Here is a 22,389-nt window from a genome sequence, read left to right on the forward strand (position 1 = left end):
TACAGAAACCACAGAGGGCAAGAGAGGGTGGGCTCCTCACTGTGAACGGACCGTTGGCAGTTAGCTGCTGCCCCACATCTCAACTGCCCAGCCTTCCTGACAGTGCTCATGGCCTCTCTCTCACCTCCCCTCATGATTATAGAGGAGGGAGAACTGCAGAGCCAAGCTAAGGCAGCTCTTGAGAAAATGCCTCCTCAGTGTCTCCCTTGCCTCTCTTTGTCTTTTCTACTAAGCTACACACACACACACACACACACACACACACACATATACACACTGTTATACTTGATAAAATGTAGGGCAGTAAGCCTCCCTGAAGCATCCATATTCACTGTCACTTTGAGCAGGGCCCCCACCCTCTGTAGACCTCAGTTTCCAAAATGAGGAAGTTGGTCCAAATGATTACTTCCAAATTATCGTTTGTCCTGCATTCTCGAGAAGGGTCAATCCCTCCCAAATAAATGACTCTGAAAGACCAGAAACTTTCAAGACTCAAAAAAATGTAACCTTGAGGCTATTAGAGACTGCGCCAGTTCTCTTGGCTGTTGGCAAATAACATCCCCTGGGATAGGTAAGCTTAATGACACTCAGCAGGGTCTTGCCATCCCCATTTGTCCTGTTCTGTATCTGGCCACATGGCTCTGGAAGAGGAAGTGAGACAGGTGACTGTGCAAAGCCTCCCTCACTTAAATCCAACTCACTTGCACATCATGGCATCAGCTCCGTGATGTCATGATTCTCTTCGAGAATGAAGGTCAGGGGCAGCTAGATGGCATAGGAAATAGAGCACACAAGAGTCAGGAGGACCCAAGTTCAAATCCAGCCTCAGACCCTTACTGGCTATGGGAACCTGAGCAAAACACTTGACCCTAATTGCTTAAAAAACAAAACAAAACAAAACAAAAGATGTATTTATCAATAGATTCCCAGGCAGCCATGATAGGAATAAGAGGTATTCCAAGAGAAAGTCATCCCTGAGATCCTGTCAGCTACAGGTCAAAAGATTCTTTCTTAATCTATTCAATTCCTTGCACTTCCCTTTCTTCTCTTCCTCCTGAGTCACACTTCAACCAACTTTCCCTGTTTTCTGATTCCTCTTGGAATCACTCCAGGGATCCTTTGCTCTTGGTCCCAGAGCTTTTTCTTTCTTCCCCACTTTCTGACATTCTCACATGCCTGATCAATCTGCTGAGTCCCTGACCTTGCTGGTATCTGTATTTCCAGGTTCAAAGGGCCAAATACAGGAGACCTGAGTTCATATCCCAGCTCTGCCATTAACTAGCTATATCATCTTGGACAAGTCATTTTCCCTCACAAGGAAGGAGGAAAGAGGGAAAGGAAGCATACGAACATTTATAAAATGTCTACTCTGTGCCAGGCATTGTGCTAAGGGATCTATAAATCCTTGCAACAACTCTGGTATGTAAGGGCTGTGATCATCTGAATACTACAGATGAGAAAACTGAGGAGGACCAGAGTTAAATTACTTCCCCAGGTTATGTAGCTAATAAGCATTTGAGATGAGATTTGAACTCCCTCTTCTAGACTCGCTGCACCACATCTGTTGTTGTTGTTCAGTCATTTGTCAGTTGTGTCTAACTCTCTGATACCATTTGGAGTTTTCTTGGTGAAGATACTGGAAGCGGTTGCCATTTCCTTCTTCAGCTCATTTTACAGATGAGGACACTGAGGCAAACAGAGAGTTAAGTCCAGGGTCCCACATCTTGTAAATGTCTGAGGCCAGATTCGAACTCAGGAAGATGTGTCTTCCTGACCCCATGTCCAGCTATGCACTATACCACCTAGCTGCCCAGTTGACTTCTAGGCCTTGGTTTTCCCCCTTGTTATAATAATAATAATAGCAAGTAGCATTTATTTAACATTTACTATGTGCCAAGCACTGAACCTTATGCATTTTACAATTATTACCTTAATTGATTCTCACAATTACCCTGGGAGGGAGGTGCTATTATGACTCCCATTTTACAGATGAAAAATGAATAACTGAATTACAGAAGCACTAAAGTTCAGTTCAGTTGGAAGAACTCTAATGGATTGTGTTTTTTCTTCTACAAATCTTTCCCTTTCTATTCTCCTTCCAAGACACTGTCATCAGAACAAAATGCAGGTATCTAGGTCCTGGTCCTGGCTCCATCAATAAACTGAATCTGAAGTTATTTCTCCTCCCTGGGCCTCAGTTTCTTCATCAGCCAAATGGAGGCGGCAATAATCCCTATTCAACCTACCTCTTAGGGAAGACATGAAGACCAGAAGAGAAAATTGATTCAAAAGACTTTGGGAAGAGTTTCAAGTGCTTTACTTATGTGAGGTAGTGATAATAGAAGTGATAGAGAAGTCATTATCCCTGCAGAACATGGGACAGGGAGGGATTTGTCAGCTAGTTGCTTAGTCCTGAGTTCCCTAGGGCTTTGCAAGGGAAAACAAATTTGCAAAATCATAATTATTTAGTGTTATAATTATATGTGTGTACCATTATCTATAATTATCTATAATATAGTTTATCATTAATTAGTAATAATAATTTAATTTTATAGTTATAATATTACATTGTATTAATAATTGCTCATCATTATCTCAATCATAATAACATTTACTGTAGCATACAGTTTTTAAAATTCCAAATTCCAAATAAAGTTCCAAATTTTTTCCTTCTCTCTCTCCCTCCCCCCTCCCCCCGCCCCATTCCCTAAGATGGCACATTAATCTAAAGACAATTTTTAATATTCATTTTTTTTTAATTTTGGGATTCCAAATTTTTCCTCTCCCTCATCTAACAATATAATTTATTTTATAACAAATTAGTGATTTTATTTTATAACAGACTTCTGAGGAAATTCCCTACCGATGCATATCAAAAATTGCTTTTTGCAACTTACAGTCTTAAAAAATTTCTTGAGATCCTGTGAAGTTAAATGACTTATTCATAAGTATCAGCCATGAGATTTAATGGAAGCTTTTCTTTTTTTAATTTTCAATATTTTTTTCAAATACATATAAAGATAGTTATTAACACTTGTTTTTGTAAGTGTTCCAAATTTTTTCTCGCTCCCTTACCTCCCCCTTCCCCAAGATAGCAAGTAATCTGAGAGAAGCTAAATATGTATAATTATTTTAAATTTATTAATGAAAGCTCTTCTTACTTCAAGGGCAGCTTTCTATCCAGCTGATTATTCTAATTCTTTCTTTACATTCAGTATTCACATTCAGCAGTCTCCCATTTAAGGACTAACCCATCCTGAACCTATTTAGATCATTCCCATTCATAGTGGTGTGTGAATGTACAATATATTTGGTAATTTAATAATGATGGGAAAGATAAATTATTATTAAAATTTAATAAGATTATATTGCATTGGGTTCAGACTTAATAACATTATAATATAATGGTTCCAGACTCATGATTTCATCAGGACACTGGTCTTGGAGTCAGGAAGACTGTCTCAAATACTTATTAGCAGGGTGACCCTGGGAAAAACATTTATGCTTCCTAGGCAAAGTTTCCTCATTTGGAAAATGAGGGAGTTGAACTTAATAGCTTCTAAGATCTTTCCTAATTCTAAATCACTGATATCATCATCCTGTGATCATTGCTGAGGACTTGTGGGATGGAAGATTTCTTCATCTATGCCAATTTGTGATTGGTTCTTTAAATATTATGTTACACTGTCTCTCCTTCATATCATTATATTACTATAATACTTGACATTATACCTAGCAATAATATTAATAACAATAAATAATGTTTACATAGTGTTTTAGGGTTTATAAAACTTTATACAAATATTATCACGTGTGATCCTCATAACAATTCTGGAAGATAGGTGCTATTATCCCCATTTTGGAGATGAGAAAATTGAAGACAGACAAAGGTTAAGTGACTTGTCCAAGATCATATCACAAATGTCAAAGGTTAGATTTAAACTCAGATCTCCCTGATTCCAATCTCCCCAACTTAGTTATCCCAAGTGCTACTTAAGAGATGTGCCCAGGGCCACATAGCTAGTAAATGATGATGCAGGTCTTCCTGACTCCAAGACCAATAGTCTAAGCATTGTGTCACCTAGTTACTTCATAAATACTAAAATATAACAATGTTATAATACTATTACTGTCAGTCAATAAACCTTTTTAATGCACCTACTATATGCCAGGAATTATGCTAAGCATGATAATTTTCTACAAGCATCCTCCCCAAGCTAAATCATAGCATTAAAATGAGCCTTTGGTTCCTGAAGGCAATGCCAAGAAAGCATAAGTTCCAGCAGGTCTAGACAAACTGGAAAGATGGGTACAGGCTTAGAGATGGACTGTGTGATATCTCTTGCCTGAGGACCAATGTAGCTCGGGGCAGAAACCTCTATATCCCAGCCAGACCTCAGACACAGCAACTCATGACAAACTGTCTACTCCAACACAGAGGGAGCGTGATCTGTGTCTAGGGAAAGACTTACGTCAGGGGAATCAGAGATTCCTAGAATGTTCAGTGATGATGATGATGAAAATGATGTAATATTAAAGTAGCTATGTAATGTTGTGGATAGAGTACTGGAGTTAGGAAGACCTGAATTCAAATGCAGCCTAAAAATCTTTCTAGCTTAACCTTGTTTACCTCAGTTTCCTCATCTGTAAAATATGCTGGAGAAGGAGGTGGCAAACCACAAGAAAACTCCAAATAGGATTATGAAGAATTGGACACAACTGAAACATATAAACAACAACAAAATGGGGATAATCACAGCATCTATTGCAAAAAAAATTCTCAAAACAGGATTGTTTTGAGAATCAAATGAGATAATATATATAAAACTCTTAGCACTTCTTGGCATGATACATTCTATATAAATGCTTATTCTATTATCTTCTTCCTATCATTATTAATAATATTAATATAATAATTAGTGTAATTATACTATATTATATTATCTTAATGTAGTATAAATTACACTATATATTATATAATTATATTTCATATATGCATTTAACATATTTATGTTATATATTATATATAGTTTGCTATACATATTTTATACATTTATATACTATAAAATTATATAATATATAGTATAGTAGTATAGTATATAATATATACAATATATTGTATAATATGGTATGCTATATAATACTACAGTATATATAATTATAGTATAATAACATTTCTATGACACTTTAAGGTTAACAAAGCTCTTTTGCCCCACATGGACTTGCATAGTAGAAAGTGCAAGTATAATAATTTCCATTTTATAGATACTCTGAAGCCCCAGAGAGGAGAAATGATTTGGCCAGAATCGTGTAGCTAGGGAATGGTGGAACTGAAACTAAAGCCCAAGTCTCTTGATTCCCAGTTCTGGCTTTCTTCCATCCTACAACCGTTCTCTCATGTAAATTTCATGGCTGCTGATAGAGTTTCTCAGCAAATTAACAGGGCTCACCTGGCTGTGATGAGGTCCAGTAACCAATGAGTTCTAACCTGTTCGATGCCCCCATGGGGGATAGATGCAATGTAGGCAAGATTGAGCTGCTGGTCTTTGCTGAGGTCATATCGGTCTGACTTTTCATGGGGCAGAGGTGGGCTGAAAAAAACAAAAAGATCAAGAAAAAGATATCACTCCCAAGCACCTCTTAACAGACACTCTATCTTTACAGGGCCCCTGGATAACAGGTTTGTATGGAGTACCTAGAAATATGAAATAATCAATTCAGCTGCTATACAGCCCATATTGTGTACAACTCCCTAGTCAATGCAGGATTGTTTACCTTGGTATCCTTAATAGATGGGTCATTTAGCCCCTGCCTGAACTTTTCTAGCCACAGGGAGATTTTAAGACAGCTGTTAGTTCTATTTTTTTTTTTTTTTTTGCCTAATAAATTTTTATCGTCTCTCCTTCCTACCTTTTCCTGATTCCACAAATTGAAAAGAAGGGGGGGAGATCCCTTTAGAGCAAATACATATAGTCAAGCAAAAAAAAAATTTTTTAATTCCCAAATCAATCAGGTCCCAAAAAGTAAATGTCTCATTCAGGATATGTTGGTTCATTTTAATGAAATGCTTCTCTCCCATCCCCCTGATTATTTTTATTATTATTCTTTGCTATAAGGCAGGGGTTCTCAAACTACTGATCGTGGGCCAGATGTGGTTGCTGAGGACGTTTATGTGGCCCACCCAGTTATGGCAAGTGGGCTGAGGGGCGGAGGCAGAGTGTGTTTTTATTTTTACTAGAGTCCGGCCCTCCACAGTCTGAGGGACAGTGAACTGGCCCCTATTTAAAAAGTTTGAGGAGCACTGGTATAAGGGATGGTTTTATGATTGGAGGACATAGAGAGGTTTATTAAGAAATGAAATAATATAGAAACAAAAGAAATCAATATAAACTTAGAAATTCTCACCCTGGGGAAAAGTCCTGACCTATTCCAATTTAATTATATCTGGTATTAGAAGCTTTCAGATTGCTACTGTTGCCATCCACGGAGTACACAGCCATTCATCTTAATTCTGGTCAACAACTGAGTGAAATCAGTAAGAATGTAGTCCTTTGCTAAGGAAAAGATGTTTCCTTCTCCATGTTAAGGATACTAGGGAATAGCTTCTGAGAGAATTATAATACCATGTAAGGAAAAGGCCTTTGGAGAAACAAACCATGGAATAGTCATAGATATTCTGTAACTGGTTCCAGTCAACTATTTGATGGATTATGGAGAAATTCAAAAGAGCCTTCCAGCATCGGCTCTGGCCTCCGCCTCCTTCCCTTTTAGAAGAATCTCAGTGACTTCCTCAGTTGTACTGTGATGAGGGGAATATGTTCCTTGACTTTGAGAGTTTAAATGGTCCAAAGGGCTAGGACTCCTTGGGCGTCCTCTCATTTCTGAGTTTTACAGCCAGCCCAGCAACATAACCTGAGGAGCAAGGAGTGACCTTTGGGGCTCCAGGACCCAGGCCAACATCACAACCTGAGGAGCAAGGAGTGACCTTTGGGGCTCCAGGACCCAGGCCAACATCATAACCTGAGGAGCAAGGAGTGACCTTTGGGGCTCCAGGACCCAGGCCAACATCACAACCTGAGGAGCAAGGAGTGACCTTTGGGGCTCCAGGACCCAGGCCAACATCACAACCTGAGGAGCAAGGAGTGACCTTTGGGGCTCCAGGACCCAGGCCAACATCACAACCTGAGGAGCAAGGAGTGACCTTTGGGGCTCCAGGACCCAGGCCAACATCACAACCTGAGGAGCAAGGAGTGACCTTTGGGGCTCCAGGACCCAGGCCAACATCATAACCTGAGGAGCAAGGAGTGACCTTTGGGGCTCCAGGACCCAGGCCAACATCATAACCTGAGGAGCAAGGAGTGACCTTTGGGGCTCCAGGACCCAGGCCAACATCATAACCTGAGGAGCAAGGAGTGACCTTTGGGGCTCCAGGACCCAGGCCAACATCACAACCTGAGGAGCAAGGAGTGACCTTTGGGGCTCCAGGACCCAGGCCAACATCACAACCTGAGAGCAAGGAGTGACCTTTGGGGCTCCAGGACCCAGGCCAACATCATAACCTGAGGAGCAAGGAGTGACCTTTGGGGCTCCAGGACCCAGGCCAACATCATAACCTGAGGAGCAAGGAGTGACCTTTGGGGCTCCAGGACCCAGGCCAGCAGTAGCTGAGAGGCTAAAAATCGCCTTTGAACATGAAGTTGGTGAGACATGCTATGGAGGGACGTGATTCGTCCCAGAGACAGAAGTGGTATGGGAGCGAGCACTCTCCTAAGGGGTGGGAGAAATGATTGTGTGTCAGTCATGGCCAGGCCTCCAAAGTAAACATCCTTTTGTAAAAGCTAATTGATGTTAAGTGGTTAAATGGAACTGTAGTCTCCTTACTGCAGGTTCCCTGAGGATGGAGAGGATACAGCTAATGAGAGCTTGAGCAGGGAGTGGAGCCGCCAGAGAAAGGCGTCTTCTGAGCTAGAGGGTCCCGGCTGGTGGAGGGAGCACCCACACTAACGAAATAATAGAGAGTTGGAATCTAGAATGAGAAGGTCATCGTTTTATATCATCAGGAAACAATCCCTGAGCACTTAGTTTCACCCAGAGGTGTATGGGGTTATAGCAGACTCTCTCCCCCTCCCCGCCCCCAAAGAGTAGGTGCTTTATCCCCAGAAAGGCCGGCTACTGGCAGACACTCTCGTTCACTAGTTCAGTGACATGATCCCATACAAGTTGTGTTCTTGTGAGGAACGGACAAATGAAAGATCTGGGTTGCTGATGGCCAACGGGTCACAAGAGAATCAGCTGAGGAAACTGCAGGTGTTTAACTTGGATTCAAGTCCGTTCAGCAAGTATTTAATACCTACTGTGTGCAAGCAAATAAGAGAACTTCGGGAGGTTCTCTGCCTTGAAGTACCTGAAAGAATGTTCCGGGAGGGGAAGGCCAAATTTCTGTCTGACCCAGGGGAGGGGGATTAGGCCCAAAGCAGGAAGCTGGAGGCGGCAGATTTTTGCCGGATACAAGGGGAAGCTTCCAGGAAACAGAGCATCCCAGACGGAAGCCGTGGCCTCCGAGGTATTTTCCGTTACTTATCAGCAGAGGTCTAAGAGAAGGCGGGGCTGTGAGTGGAGAGGTTTCCTCTCAGGCGTGGGTCAGTCCCTTCTCGTGCTACATTCTCCAGGCAGAGCTCAGTGGGGGGCAGGGGCAGGGGCACGGCTCAGGCTCAGCCTCCGTAACCTCGGACTTCCGAGGCGCCCTCCCTCTAGGTTTCCCTCCCAGAATGTACCCCGGGGGTCCCTTGGGATTTCACCCCGCAGCACTACTCAGTTGGGGCCGCAGCCCCTCAGACAGCCCCGATCTTTAGCCGAGAATAAAGAACGGGGGAGCCGGGAGGACTTGGGAGACCTCGGGGCACTGCCCTTCGCCTCTCCCAGACAGCGGCGCTGGAGCGGCCAGGACACGGCCTGGGTAAGGTGCGGCGGGCTCGGCGTGCGTTCCTGCGTCCCAGCCGGGGGAGCGCGGAGGCGTCCCAGGCCCCGGCCGCGGGGAGGCGGACTCGGCCTACCAGAAGCCGGTGCTCCTCCAGAAAGGCTCCAGCGGGCCCGCGGCTGCGGAGGCGTCCACCGAGAAGAGGCACGAGGTGAGGGTCGGCGGCAGGAGGGCCACGAGCGGCAGCAGCAGCGGCGCCGCGGCCCGCGTGCTCCGAGCCCCCATCCAGCCGCCGGCCCGGAGGCGCTCCGAAGCGGCCGGCCCCGCTACAGCGAGTTCCCGCAGCTGGCGGCCGGCTTCCGGCTCCTGGGGGAAGGAAGCGGACCCGCCCTCGGCGCACCGCCCTGCTCCGCTCCGCTCGGGCCTCCCCGGAGACCGCGCGCAGCCCGGAACCTCGGCACGCCTCCTGTGCGCTCCCGGCCGGGAGCCCCCTCCCACTCCCGGGGCCTCCCTAGTGGCTTCCTGCGGCCCTTCCCGATCCAGCTCTTCCGGGCAGCCGGGGGTCGGGTCAGGGGCGGGGCGGGGGAGTTCCTGCACTCTGCCCACCGGGAGAGAGCCGGAGCCGGGCGGAGGAAGGGTTAGAGTCCGAGGACCGGGGATCTGCCTGCCATGGTGAGAGGCCGCGGCGTACGACCTCCCCCAGCTGGGAGTCCGAGGCCCAGAGAGGGCATGCAAGGGCACGGGCCGGTAACGGAGGAACAGGTACTCGGAGCCGCCACATCCAGGCCCGGCCTGTGTTTCTCAGCCAATTTAGGCTAATCCTCAGAGGCCAAAGATTTCAACCGGCCAGGGACCTCAACGATCTGAACAGCTCGCTCGCCTACCAGAGAAGTTACCTGTCTAGGTCTTCCGCCTCTAACACCCGCCCTCTTTTAACTTAAACTAAAGTTTACTAAACCAGCCGCACAATCCGAGATTAAATTCTTCCTCTGAGAGATGGGATTAAATCTGAGATAACCTTGACACTAGCAGGGCGGGAAGCAAAACTGAGGCGCTCTGGAGCTCGAGGAACCGGAGCAGGGAGGGGTCGCTTCTGGCTGATGGAGAGCCAGGCGGACTTCCTGGAAGAAGAGGACGAGGGTCCGGAGTCCAGGAGGCGGACCGTGAAGGAAAACTTTGTCCTACAGGCACCGGGAGTCGGCTCCAACAGCTAGCCAAACGTAGGACGATAAGGAAGATGAGGAAGCAAATCGCTGAAGGGCAGAGCAGGGTCTGAAATTTATTAAAGTTTTTAGTCTCTAATAGGAAATTTTTACCTCTCAGATTCGATTTTCTGTCAGGAAACTGAAGCTGTCCGTAGCTGGCACACAGGACACTCTCGGCCGGTACCACCATTAGCTGAGCCCACAGCCCAGACCTAATTCCTAGCCCCGTCTGGCATTCACTGGTTTCTGAACTTTCCCGAATCTCTCTTTTAGCTTCTGTAAAAGAGGAATAGGAATGCTTCCCCTGCCTTTGGCCTAGGGATTACTCAGTGGTCCTCAGACTTTTTAAATAGGGGCCGGTTCACTGTCCCTCAGACTGTGGGAGGGCCCGACTGTAGTAAAACAAAAGCTCACACTCTGTCTCCGCCTTCAGCCCATTTGCCATAACCAGCGGGCCTCATGAAAGTCCTCAGCCAGGCATGTGGCCCTGGGGCTGTAGTTTGAGAACCCCTGGGTTATGTGAAAATCATAGGAAAACTTGAGAAATAATAGGATATGGAGGTCAAAGTGCAGAGGTTTAGAAGTACAAGACAAATTTCAGCCCAGCTCCAGTTGTCAGCCAGGCAGTTAAAAAGCATTTATTTTGTGCCAGTCTGCCCTGGGGAAATGAATTGAAGTGTAAGGGTTAAAAGAACCCTTGTCCCAAGAGTTGAGAAAGAGCTGAAAGCTGAAGGGTGGAGGAGAAAGCATCCTTGGGGGCATAGTGGGAAGATGAAGTTCTGAGAGTCCATGCAGGGTTCTCAAAATACAGCCCCTGGCCAGATGGGCTGGCCTGGTTATGGCAAATGGGCTGAGGGGCGGAGACAGAGTGTGAGGTTTTATTTTTACTACAGTCCGGCCCTCCCACAGTCTGAGGGACAGTGAACTGGCCCCCTATTTAAAAAGTTTGAGGACCACTGGATCGTAGACCTGAAAGGAGAGAGCCAGCTTGGGCTCTTCCTCAAACTGGGAGAAAGGGTCGAAGGGATGTCTCAGGGTGAGAAAGCCATGAGGTATGAAGGAAATTCCACAGTGAAGAGGCAACTGAAGCATGGCAGTAAAGAATACGAGTCACAAATGAGTAATGGTCAATCATAACTTCTTTGTGCCCAGTTTATTTATTTGTATGATTGGGATAATAATATTTATGAACTTACCTTATAAGGATGTTATGCAGAAAGTTCTTTATAAATCCCAAACAAAGGGCTATCTATAGAAAGGAAATGGTTATTACTATTATTGTAAAGGCAGCGGGTGTAGCTCATAGAGTGCCAAGTCCAGAAAAAGGAAGCTCTGAGTTCAAAGATCATACTGGTTACAAAACTCTGGGCAAGTCATGTAACTGTTTGCCTGTTTCTTCAACTATAGAATGAGAAATAATACCACCAGCATGTGTGGATTGTTGTGAGGATCAAGAGATAAAATTTGGGGTTTTTGAAATTTGTAAAATACCTGGAATATAATAGGTACTACAAATATGCTTATCTTGGCAGTGTGACCCTGGGAAAGCCATTGATACTCTTAGTGCTCAAGAAAGCCCTTTAAGATTATAAATATCAGAGAAGATACAATCCTGCACAGGTAAAGGGAATTTCCTCTCCAGGGAGTTTCCTGTCCCAGTGAAATCACCTGCCTAGTCCCTAGACTGTGTAGGAGACACTTCTACTACTATAGTGCTTCCCATGGAGCTTCCTGATGGGGTAGAAGTGATGCTCAGTTCTTGGAAGCTAAGCCAGTGGGTGGGACTAAACAACGCTTCTTCTGTCTTTGTCTATCTGATACTATGGGTACAATCTCTGGAGTAAGGTTTGTAGGATAGTGTGGACCTTCATGGTTAAAGGCAGAGATCCCTAGAGGTTCAGTGGCCAGCAAGAGATGAAATTACCCAAGATGCATCACTACGGCTTTTAAATATTATCTACTGAGGTACATATGGAGAATCTGCCCCGGTGAAATCCATCCTCAGTGGATGCTGAAGTGTTTTGGAAGCAATTAAATGTTGTCAGAGAATATTAGGAGAAGGAGGATTACATGTAGGGAACGCTCTGTAAGTTTTGAGCCCTTGATATATAAGATGATGGATGATAAACTGCTTTGAGAAAATATCCACATACTACATCATGATAATGATTCTTCAAAGAACAAAGGAGCCAACCCAGATGGAGTTAGGAAAAGATTGATCTTTGCTTATTATTTACCAGATCAAGTCTAAACTTTTTATCCTGGCATTCAAGGCCCTCTACCACATGCTTCTATCCTGCTACTCCAAATCTCATTGATATTGCTGTTTCCCCATGCCTGGAAATTTGTTTCCTCTTTCCATTCAATTCATTTAAATTCAAATTATAATTATTAAGTGTTTACAGTGTACAGAAAAGTTTCCTCATCTATAAAATGAGCTGGAGAAGGAAATGGCAAACTACTCCACTATCTTTATTTGCCAAGAAAATCTCAAACAGGCTCATGAAGAGATAGAAATGACCGAAAACTATTGAAGAATGACAACAAAGGGCAAGACCCAAAGATGAAACAATTCCTAGGACCTACTCTCAGGAAGCTTACAGTCTAGTGGGCAGATGAACCACACACAGTTATACTACATATTATTGTATTATGTGTGTATATATATATATATATATATATATATATATACATCCATATATATTATATATGTATATACGTATATATATTATGTGTGTATACATACATCCATATATATTATATTGTGTGTATATATACATCCATATATATTATATATGTTATATATGTATATATATTATGTGTGTATATATATACATCCATATATATAATATAATATTATACATTATATATTTTATATATGTATATATATATATATATATATATATGTAATGAAAGATATGAAGGTGGTCAAGCACAATATATGTATGGATGGGGGTCAATTTTGGTTGGAGTTCAGCCCACTTAGAGGAAAGGAAAAGGAGAAAAGATTTGTAAGTTAGGGCAACACGAGACAGTTGAGGGTATTGAACACTGGTAACGTGAACATCTTCAGAGCTCAACTCGACCTCTTTTCCCTCCCTTCCTCCCTCCTTCTTCCTGCAAGATAAGATGCTTTCCCTGGCTAACTCCTTTCTTACTAATTTCGTTTTAAGCATTCCTATAACACTTACCATCTGTGGTAAACCATCTATTCCACCTCCTTTGAGTGGATAATTAAATGTATAGATCAGGAAACTACTGCATTCAGTGGGCATAATAATATTAAATTTCATGGTAGTCAAGATGGAGAGCTGGAGGCTAGATGTAGCCTTTAGGTGTCAACATCTTAAAAGCAGAGTATCTCATACCTATCTTTGTAACCTCCTCTGTAGAAGATAAGATCTTGCCCATGGAAACTGCCTAATAGATGTCTGTAGAAATATTGGCTGATGTAAGACGCTCAGAACTGAATGACTTCATGAACCCAAAGAATAGTGATGAAAAGTGGGATCATCCTAGAACAGAGGTGTCAGAGCCTTAGACTAGCTTTGTGCCCACAAGGTAGGCAATAATCACAAGTGGCCAGAATCAGGTATAAATGTATTTGGGAAATATTTAACAAAATAAACAAAAAACCCAATAGAACACAGATAATGTGAATATATGGTTTTCTAAATCAACATGCTGCTTGCTAGGATTTTTAAGTAAGGGGTTAGTGGCCCAATTTTGATTTGAGTTTGATATTACTGCTCTAGAGTCAGTTTCTAATGTTTTGATTGTTCAACATTTGTCTCAGTGATTTGGGTGCTTATCAGATTTACAGATGACATGAAACTGGAATGACAAGTAGGATGACAGAATCAGGATGAAGAAATACAGGGAGAGAAAGAGACAGAGACAGAAACAGAAATCTCAATCAAGTGAAAATTAGCTTAAGGTTCTAGGAATGGTTAACTTGGAGAAAACTTAAGAGAAAAGAAAAACAAATAGATTTCATATAGCTTTCAGATTTCAAATACAGAAATGTTACTGGAAGTCAGATACAAGGGAAGAGTTCCTTATCTTCCTGGCAATGAAAGTAAGTGCTATAAGAGGTGGCGAGACTCCCAATACCAGAAGTATTTTAGGAGAGGTTGACTGATCATCTGTCAGGTAGTAGTAGAGAAGACTCCTCGTATGGTGGGACTTTGGATTAGAGGTTTCCAAAGCACATCATCCCCCTTCCTCTCTCCCTCTCCCCCAAACCCCTACCCCCACACAGGAGGAAGTCGTTGGAATTATAAGCACTCGTAGTAATTTGAATGAGTGATACTGCTTAACATTTGATTCCTTTCTATTGTCCTGCCTGTTTTAGTCTATATTCTGCCCTCTTTCCCACAGTTGGCTTCCCAAGAACTGCTCCTTCTTTGTGTCCACCACCAGACTGCAGCCAAGCATGGAAGGATCCTCAGTGATATTCTAGTTGAGCTGAATCAGAAGGCCACCAATTAAACATACTCTAAGACTTTAATAGATCTGTAATTTCATTCAAGAAGACGTCATTTCATCAGCATGTGTTCTTCCCCCCCCCCCCAAAAAAAAAGTATAGAAAGCTGGACCTGGATTCAAGTAATTCTGAGTTCGCATCTTTCCTCAGACACTAGTCTTGGGAAAGTCATTTAAGTTAACCTGGTGCTCCTTAACCTGGCTCCCTAACCTGGGGTAGCCTATCCAAGCGGATGGATAGCCCAGAGAGGTAAGGAGTTTGGTAGAGAACACGTGGGTCTTCAGACCGGGTGTTCACTAGGGAACCAACAAGTCAGGGCATCAAGTCAGGGCATTATGTGAGTGGGTATAATAAAGGCTTTTAAGATTACATGTGGCTGTTCTTGAGTGCGCTACCGGTTATTAAACTATAGATTCAAGAGATTGTGGCCAGAGACCTTTGAAGGCCTCAGAGGAGGCGAGCCGGGTAGAGTTGACACTGCAAAGGTCAGTGGTCAAAGGTACTCTGTTGGGCCTAGGACAGACTGGTAATAGTAACTGCCAGGAGCGCATGTTACAAATGGCCTCAGTTTCCCCATGGGGGATCAGGGGACTCCTGCTCTATATTTGCCCACTGGATCCGGATGGAACCTTGCACACCCTCCCTTCCTCAAATCCAATCCGCTTGCATGTCACGGCATCACCCCACCCCCATGTCACAGTCCCTTTTTGAGAAAGAACCACTACCTCCCAGGGGGGACATCAAATATTTGTCAAGCATGTTATAAACCTTAGAGCCCTAAATGAATGCTTCTCATTACTCTTGGCAAGTCTGCCAGTTCAGAGTTGGTACCTACAAAAGGAAAAGGATCTAAGCTCTTATGGCAGTAAAGTGCTAGGCGGCAGAGCTGCCATTTCTGCACAATGCCGCGAAAATCCGTTCCAACAAACATTCAGAAGCACTTGTTCTGGGCTGCGCCCTGAGGGGCTGTAGGAGATGAATAGAACCTGATTTCTGCTCTCAGCAAGCTCCCAATCCAGCAGAAGAGAAGAAACAAGGGCTCTAAGAACCAGAACAGAAATGAAACCATAGCGGTACAAAGGAAGGGCGTCCAGCACAGCCCGAGGCTCAGGAAGGAGGCTGGAGCGGACCTTAAAGTTCCGCTCTAACGCTCTTATTTTACAGAGGGGGAAACTGAGATCTCCTTCACGCCCATTCACCAGGTAGGAAAACTGAGGCCTCAAGAAGGGGAAGTGGCTTGGACGGGAGGCAGAATTTGAGCCCAGCTCTTCTGATTCCGGTGCATCACCCCGAGAGAGAGGCTGACGTTCAGAATGGGGGTTCGTTTCCGAGGCTCACTAACGGGCCGCCGAGGGAGGGGGCCGGGAGCCTCCGCGTCTGCCAGAACGTGTCCCCTCAGCGAAGGCCCCGGGGCGGCCCGGAGCGACTGCGGCTCGCACCCGGCGGTTTAGGTAAAGCCCGCGGCAGATTTCAACTTCTCTCGGGAAGTCCGGGACTGTTTATTATTCTTACTCCCCATTGGCGGAGAGGGGCGAGTAAACAGAGAAGTAAACACGAGTTAGTGGGAGGAAAGGCTGCCCGGCTGGGGGTGCCCCCGGCCCGGCCCGGAACGTTCTCGGAATGGGGGCGCGGGCCCGCCGCGCGCCCCGGCCCGGAGCCGGGGGCGACTTCGGTCTCCTCGGCCGGCCTCGGTTTCCTCCTTTGTGAATAGCAGTGGGGGCGGGGGAGATGTAAAGGAGCAGCCCCCTCCCCCCACGCCCTCCGGACTCTCCCCCTCACTCCTTTTACTGCGGTGACGGGCGCTCTGCGCCCCCGCCCAGGCCCGGCCCGCCCCCCCGCCCAGGCCCGGCCCGCCCCCCCGCCCAGGCCCGGCCCGCCCCCCGGTCCGCACCTGCGGCCCCCCCAGCCCGGAGGAGACCCCGCCCCTCCCCGCCCCCGCCCTCTCGGGCCCTCCCCCTGCGCCCGGGAACCGGGAGCCGGCGCCTCTGGGCATGCTCAGTTGCTCGCTGGCCGAGGTCTGGCCGCCAGTCGGAAGCCGTGCGCGTCTCGGGCTGCTGCCTGCGGCCGGGCCCATGCGGACTGCGGAGCTCGCCAGCCCCCGTGCGCCCTGGGCGCCCCGCGCCTGAGCCCCCGGCGGGCTGCGGGCCGGATGGCGGCGGCGGCGGCCACGGGCGCTCGTTCCTGGTTCGGAGGCGGCGGCGGCGGCGGCTCCGGCTCGGGCTCCGGCTCCCGTCCGGGAAGTCCGGCCCCCAGCCCCCAGCTCGGCGGCGGCGGCGGCAAGGGCCGCCCGCAGCTCGGCCACACGGGCCAGGGGCAGGGCGCCGGGCCGGGGCCGGGGCAGGAGCCGGGGCCCAAGCCCTCGGCGCCCCCCGCCGCCCCTCCGGGCCACAGCTTCAGGAAGGTGACGCTCACCAAGCCCACCTTCTGCCACTACTGCACCGACTTCATCTGGGGGCTGGCCGGCTTCCAGTGCGAGGGTGAGTCCGAGCCTTCCCCGGGGACAGACAGACCCCGCACCCACTTTCCGCCCAGGGACCCCGGGCGCCCCGGGCGCAGCAGGCAGCCTTGAACTCTCCTGGGGCTTACAGCCCCCGGGGACCCTCCGAAAGGGGGGACGGCCGGCCGGGAGCCCGACACCGGCCCGGGATCTCAGCCCGCTCCTCCGGTCCGGGTCCCCGGCCCACGCCCCGAGGGCAGACCTCCGAGGGGCTCCGCCGCCACCCGCTGGGACCCGAGCCCCGGGGCCGGGCCCTTAGGGCCGCCTCTCCTCTGTCCAGGGTACCCTGGGCGCCGGGTGCCGGCTTCCTTCCTCCCGACCTGGGGAGGCCCGCGGAACTGGTCAGCAGGCCGGCCTGGGCTTGGGGGTCTGTATGCGGGCATCGGAGGGACGGCTGCTCCCTCTGATGCAAGGTCCTGGAGGAAAACAAACGACCCGTCCGCTTCAGCTTTCCATCCAACCTCCGCCCTCCCCAACCGGAGTCTGCCAGGACCTGCTCCCTCTCGCAGCGTTCTGTAGGTTTCAGAAACATGTTATCGTACTATACGGTGAATGGTTATCTGTCTCTTGGAAAGTGAAGCTGGGGAAGTCAGTCTGGATGATTGCTGAGCTCTCCGGCTCCGCAGCACTGAGCACTCTGTACACACAGGTGCAATGTGTTGATCTGACATCATTCCTATTTTTCTTTCTTTTTTGGCGGAGCTGAGGGACAGACAGGAACATTCTGGAAGCTTTGATTGGGTGCCATCCCGTGGGGCTCTGGTTTTTTATCGGCAGTCAAGCCCCTTGTCTGTGCAGAGCCCAGCACTGAGTGTTGGGCAGGGAGACAGGGAAGCAGACTGGGACCCTGCCTTTGGGAGCGGGGGACTCCCAGTCTCCACCCCGGGGCAGAACCCAGTGAGGGGATGTTGTGGATGTGGAAGGAGAGAGAGGTCACTCGGGATGATGTGGTCAGGGAGGAAGCCCTGGTGGGATCCGGGTAGGGCTGTGGAAGGTATGGTGTGAGCAAGGTCAGGATGGCCTGACTATGTGGAGGCAATACTGGGAGTCCTCCCTGTGAAGGCAATACTGGGGTCCTCCCTGTGGAGGTAATACTGGGGTCCTCCCTGTGAAGGCAATACTGGGGTCCTCCCTGTGGAGGCAATACTAGGGGTCCTCCCTGTGAAGGCAATACTGGGAGTCCTCCCTGTGAAGGCAATACTGGGGTCCTCCCTGTGGAGGTAATACTGGGGTCCTCCCTGTGAAGGCAATACTGGGGTCCTCCCTGTGGAGGCAATACTGGGGTCCTCCCTGTGGAGGCAATACTGGGGTCCTCCCTGTGGAGGCAATACTGGGGTCCTCCCTGTGGAGGTAATACTGGGGTCCTCCCTGTGGAGGCAATACTGGGGTCCTCCCTGTGAAGGCAATACTGGGGTCCTCCCTGTGGAGGCAATACTGGGGTCCTCCCTGTGGAGGCAATACTGGGGTCCTCCCTGTGGAGGCAATACTGGGAGTCCTCCCTGTGGAGGCAATACTAGGGGTCCTCCCTGTGGAGGTAATACTGAGAGTCCTCCCTGTGGAGGCAATACTGGGGTCCTCCCTGTGGAGGTAATACTGGGAGTCCTCCCTGTGGAGGCAATACTAGGGGTCCTCCCTGTGGAGGTAATACTGAGAGTCCTCCCTGTGGAGGTAATACTGGGAGTCCTCCCTGTGGAGGCAATACTGGGGTCCTCCCTGTGAAGGCAATACTAGGGGTCCTCCCTGTGGAGGCAATACTGGGGTCCTCCCTGTGGAGGCAATACTGGGAGTCCTCCCTGTGAAGGCAATACTAGGGGTCCTCCCTGTGGAGGCAATACTGGGGTCCTCCCTGTGGAGGCCTCTGTTGTACGTCTCGGGTCAGCACCGGGCCCCCTTGGGGCTGAACGAGAGCTGCCTCCCCACCAGCCCTTCACCAGCTGCCCTGGTAGCCTCAGGCTGGCCGAAGGAGCAGCCCTTCCATTCTCCTTGTAAATTGCAGAACTCCGGAGCTGGGTAGGAAGAGAGAGGTTTGGACCTGTATTGTTCCGGTACCGGTGTAGAGTCTCCCAGAGAACACTCTTCACTGCAAACATTTGTTAGCACCTACTGGGTTCCAGGGACCTGAGCTAAGTGCTGAGGATAGAAGGAAAGGCGAACGACAGTCCCTTCTCTGGAGGAAGTCTCACAAAGTACAAGCAAGCCACACAGGGTAAAGTGGAAGGGATTAACAGAGGGAGGCTTTAGAAGGAAAGAGCACTGGGAATGTGTAAGGTAGGGCTTTTAGTGGGGAATTGAAGGCAGAGATGAGGAGACAGAATTCCAGGCCCCAAAGAAGGGGGGGAGGGGAGGTCTTGTGTGGGGAAGAACCAGGAGACCACTGTAGAGTGTGATGCTTCGGTGGTCTTCGGGAAGGTCTGTGTCACAGAGTGCCGGAATTGGGAAGGTGAGACTGTCTGGCCAGACCCTTCATTTTACATTCAGGGAAGCAGAGGCCGTGTAACATGTTCATTCAGTGTATGCTGACCTGGCTCCTCGGGCTTTTTTGACTTCGTTGCCTCTCTCCTTAGTTTTTGCCATGACTGATTGTTGACATGTTGACCTTTGATTGTCATGCAGAGAGAGAGAACTCTGGGCAGACAGGTCCAAAAATTCAGATCTGAAAGCTCAGGACTTCCATTACTTAGAGTTATGTGTGGTTATTTCACTTTGGCATCTTTATCATTTGTAAAACAGGATCATTAATGCTTACCTCACTGGATTATTTTCAGGAAAGTGCTTTGTAAACTATAAAATTCAATACAAGTGAATCATTTTTATTACTACTCATGATAGCAGTAATTGAGTTTTGTGGCCATGGGCCCTTAGGGAAACATGGTGTGGGACAAAGGAACCACTGTGGTAATAATACTGGGCGTGCTGTACGTGTCCGGAGAGCTCGCCCTTGAACTTCTAACCTCCAGGCTGAGAGCCCTTACCTGGAGGAGAGGCCTAACGAAGGAGGGAGAATGATTGCATTTCACATTTCTGCAGCCTTTTAAGTGAGTCCCTTTCAAGGCTCCTAAGAAGTAGATTGTCCATTTTTATCTGTAAGTGCAGAGAGAGGAAACCACTTGTCCAGCATTACACAGCAACTAAGAGTCAGAAATAGCTCTCAAACGCTAACTTTCCATCTTCTTTCTACTATTCCTCATTGGTTTTCTTCATCATGTTATGGACCAAACCCTACCCCTTTTCCCCAACACCTTAGTTTCTTGTCCACCACTTTCTTCTTCCATTCGTAGCTGCTTCTGAAAATTGGTATAGAGAGCCTCCCAGATGAGAAAACTCTCTGTCACTGGACACTGCATCTTCTCGAGTCAGCAGCTCAAGGCCCTGAGGAAAAGAAAAATGGAAAGAGTACTGGAGGGCCTGGGCTTGTGTCTTAGCTCTCACTTCTTCCTCTATGACCTTGGTTACATCTTAGCTCATTTTCCTCATCCCTTATTGGATGAGAGCCAAGGCAGATGATCTTTAAGGGCACTTCCAGCCCTATAGCTTAGGAGATGATTGGAAGCTGGGAAGAATATAAAAGCAGTTTTTAAAAGCAACATATAAGGTCCAGTCAATACTCCAACACAGGGTGGTATTAGTGAGTTAGAATGCTCTTATCTCTTCCTTCTGAGTTTTATAGTCATGGAAAACATACTCTCCCAGGAGCTTCCAGGTCCTCAGTGGAATTTCGGCTGAGATGTGGCTTTCAACCTGTTTGAGAATGAAGACCTCATTTTTCATCTCATCTTTCAGACTTCACTCCTCCCCATATGACAGTTATTGTGCTATTAGCCATAATATCTTAATTTAGAAAAAAATATGTGACCCAAAGCTACTATGAATTCAGAAGTGCCTTTAATGGCAATTACATTAATATCTTTATGCATATGAAAAATAAAAACACATGTGAATGTGATGTTTTATTTGTTGTTTACAGAAGGCATAATTTGTGGATTTGCAGATCTCTTAACAAAGACTTCAGACTTGAAGGAGTCCATAACCTTCAAACTAGGATCTTATTTGTAAATTTGGAGATCTCTTTAAAAAAAAACAAATTCCAGCCTTGAAGGAGTCCATAGCCCTCAAATTGGGATCTTATATGTAGATTTGCAGATTTCTTAAAAAATAACCAAAAAACCCCTCCATAGCCCTCAAATTGGGGCTAGTCACTGGACTAGAGATTTGCTAATTTGGTTCAGTGTTGATTAAGAGGTATCATAGATATATTCTGGTTCAAAATTTTCACAATAAAGGCTGTGTACAAAGCAAATACCTGGGAACTTTTTGAGCCATCATCCCTCACCCCTAGTGAGTATCCTGAAACAGCCGGATCCCTCCGAAATTCTCTTTTCCCCCCATCAGGGCTGGTAGGAGTCCTGGCAGGTCCTGTGGATTTACTAGGCTGCTGAAGATGGTATTGTTGTCTACAAAGAATACAGCTCTGCCTCCTAAGCAAGCCCTGACAGGACTCGTAGGGAGCAGGAGTAAACCTTCACACTGGGAAATGCCTTCTGTACTTAAGCCTTTTGGCTTCTCTCAGGCTGATTTTGAGCTTAAGCCCCGTTCTCGTCCTGAGACTGGCAGAGGCGATTAGCAGCTCTATGAGCTGAGAGTCTCTAAGGAGGATTTTTGTTCTCAAGGGCCCTCTAGACAGGCAGGTGTCCGATGTTCGGTCTGTGCTTTGAGCCAGGGATGGAGGTCTTGGAGGGAGAAGCTGCCTCCAGACCGCTCCGAGTTGGGCTTTTCAGGCTGCCCCAGTGGGGACCCGGCCAAGTGCAGCAGGAGGTGGGCTTGGGGCCTAGAAGACAGCTGTCTCTGAATCCTTGCTCTGCTCTGCTTGCTTGCGTAAAGGAAATCCCGACCTTGACATTTTCAGCCATTGTTGCAGAACACTGCTCCTGCTTTCAGCTCACTGGCTGCCAGAGGGAGATCTAGGGGTCTGCCTCGGACGTCATCAGTCATGGAGTGAAGGCTTTCAGGGAGAGCCTTGTGCTTGGTTCAGGGATGCAGAAAGATGGAAGCTGGGCCCTCTCCCCAGAGGGGATTTGTGGTCCAGTAGAGGAAACAGGATATACACACAAAAGGTACTTGAGTGGAAGACTGTGGCCTTGGAGTCTGGAAGCTTGGGGCAGAGCCTCAGCTCTGACTTTTTAGTTGTGAGAATGTGGGCAAAACACTGAATCTCTCCGCCTCAGTTTCCTGTTCTATAAAATGGAATAATTCTATAATAATACTTTTGTTTCCTGTCTTGGAAGGA

At 47.3% G+C, this 22,389-nt stretch overlaps 2 protein-coding genes across 3 annotated transcripts in view; one reads left to right on the plus strand and one right to left on the minus strand.

Moving 5' to 3' along the window:
• The window catches only part of IDUA (alpha-L-iduronidase), a 70,865-nt gene extending 60,645 nt beyond the window's left edge, over positions 1–10,220 (minus strand). Inside the window, exons 1-2 of one of the 2 annotated variants that reach the window (XM_074273410.1) lie at positions 9,054–10,220; positions 5,451–5,591 (exon numbers count right to left, since the gene is read on the minus strand). In XM_074273410.1, the coding sequence (XP_074129511.1) occupies positions 5,451–5,591; positions 9,054–9,202 (290 nt within the window). In that variant the 5' untranslated portion in view covers positions 9,203–10,220. Of the gene's footprint in view, positions 1–5,450; positions 5,592–9,053 lie in introns of those variants that run through there. The other variant, XM_074273411.1, reaches the window with a different exon arrangement.
• Positions 10,221–16,624: 6,404 nt separating this feature from the next.
• The window catches only part of DGKQ (diacylglycerol kinase theta), a 103,764-nt gene continuing 97,999 nt past the window's right edge, over positions 16,625–22,389 (plus strand). Inside the window, exon 1 of the mRNA XM_074273413.1 lies at positions 16,625–17,085. Within this exon, the coding sequence (XP_074129514.1) occupies positions 16,758–17,085 (328 nt within the window). The 5' untranslated portion in view covers positions 16,625–16,757. The remainder of the gene's footprint in view (positions 17,086–22,389) is intronic.

The sequence above is a fragment of the Sminthopsis crassicaudata genome, chromosome 6 (genome assembly GCF_048593235.1).
Source record: "Sminthopsis crassicaudata isolate SCR6 chromosome 6, ASM4859323v1, whole genome shotgun sequence".
In the NCBI taxonomy this organism is placed as follows: Eukaryota; Metazoa; Chordata; class Mammalia; order Dasyuromorphia; family Dasyuridae; genus Sminthopsis; species Sminthopsis crassicaudata.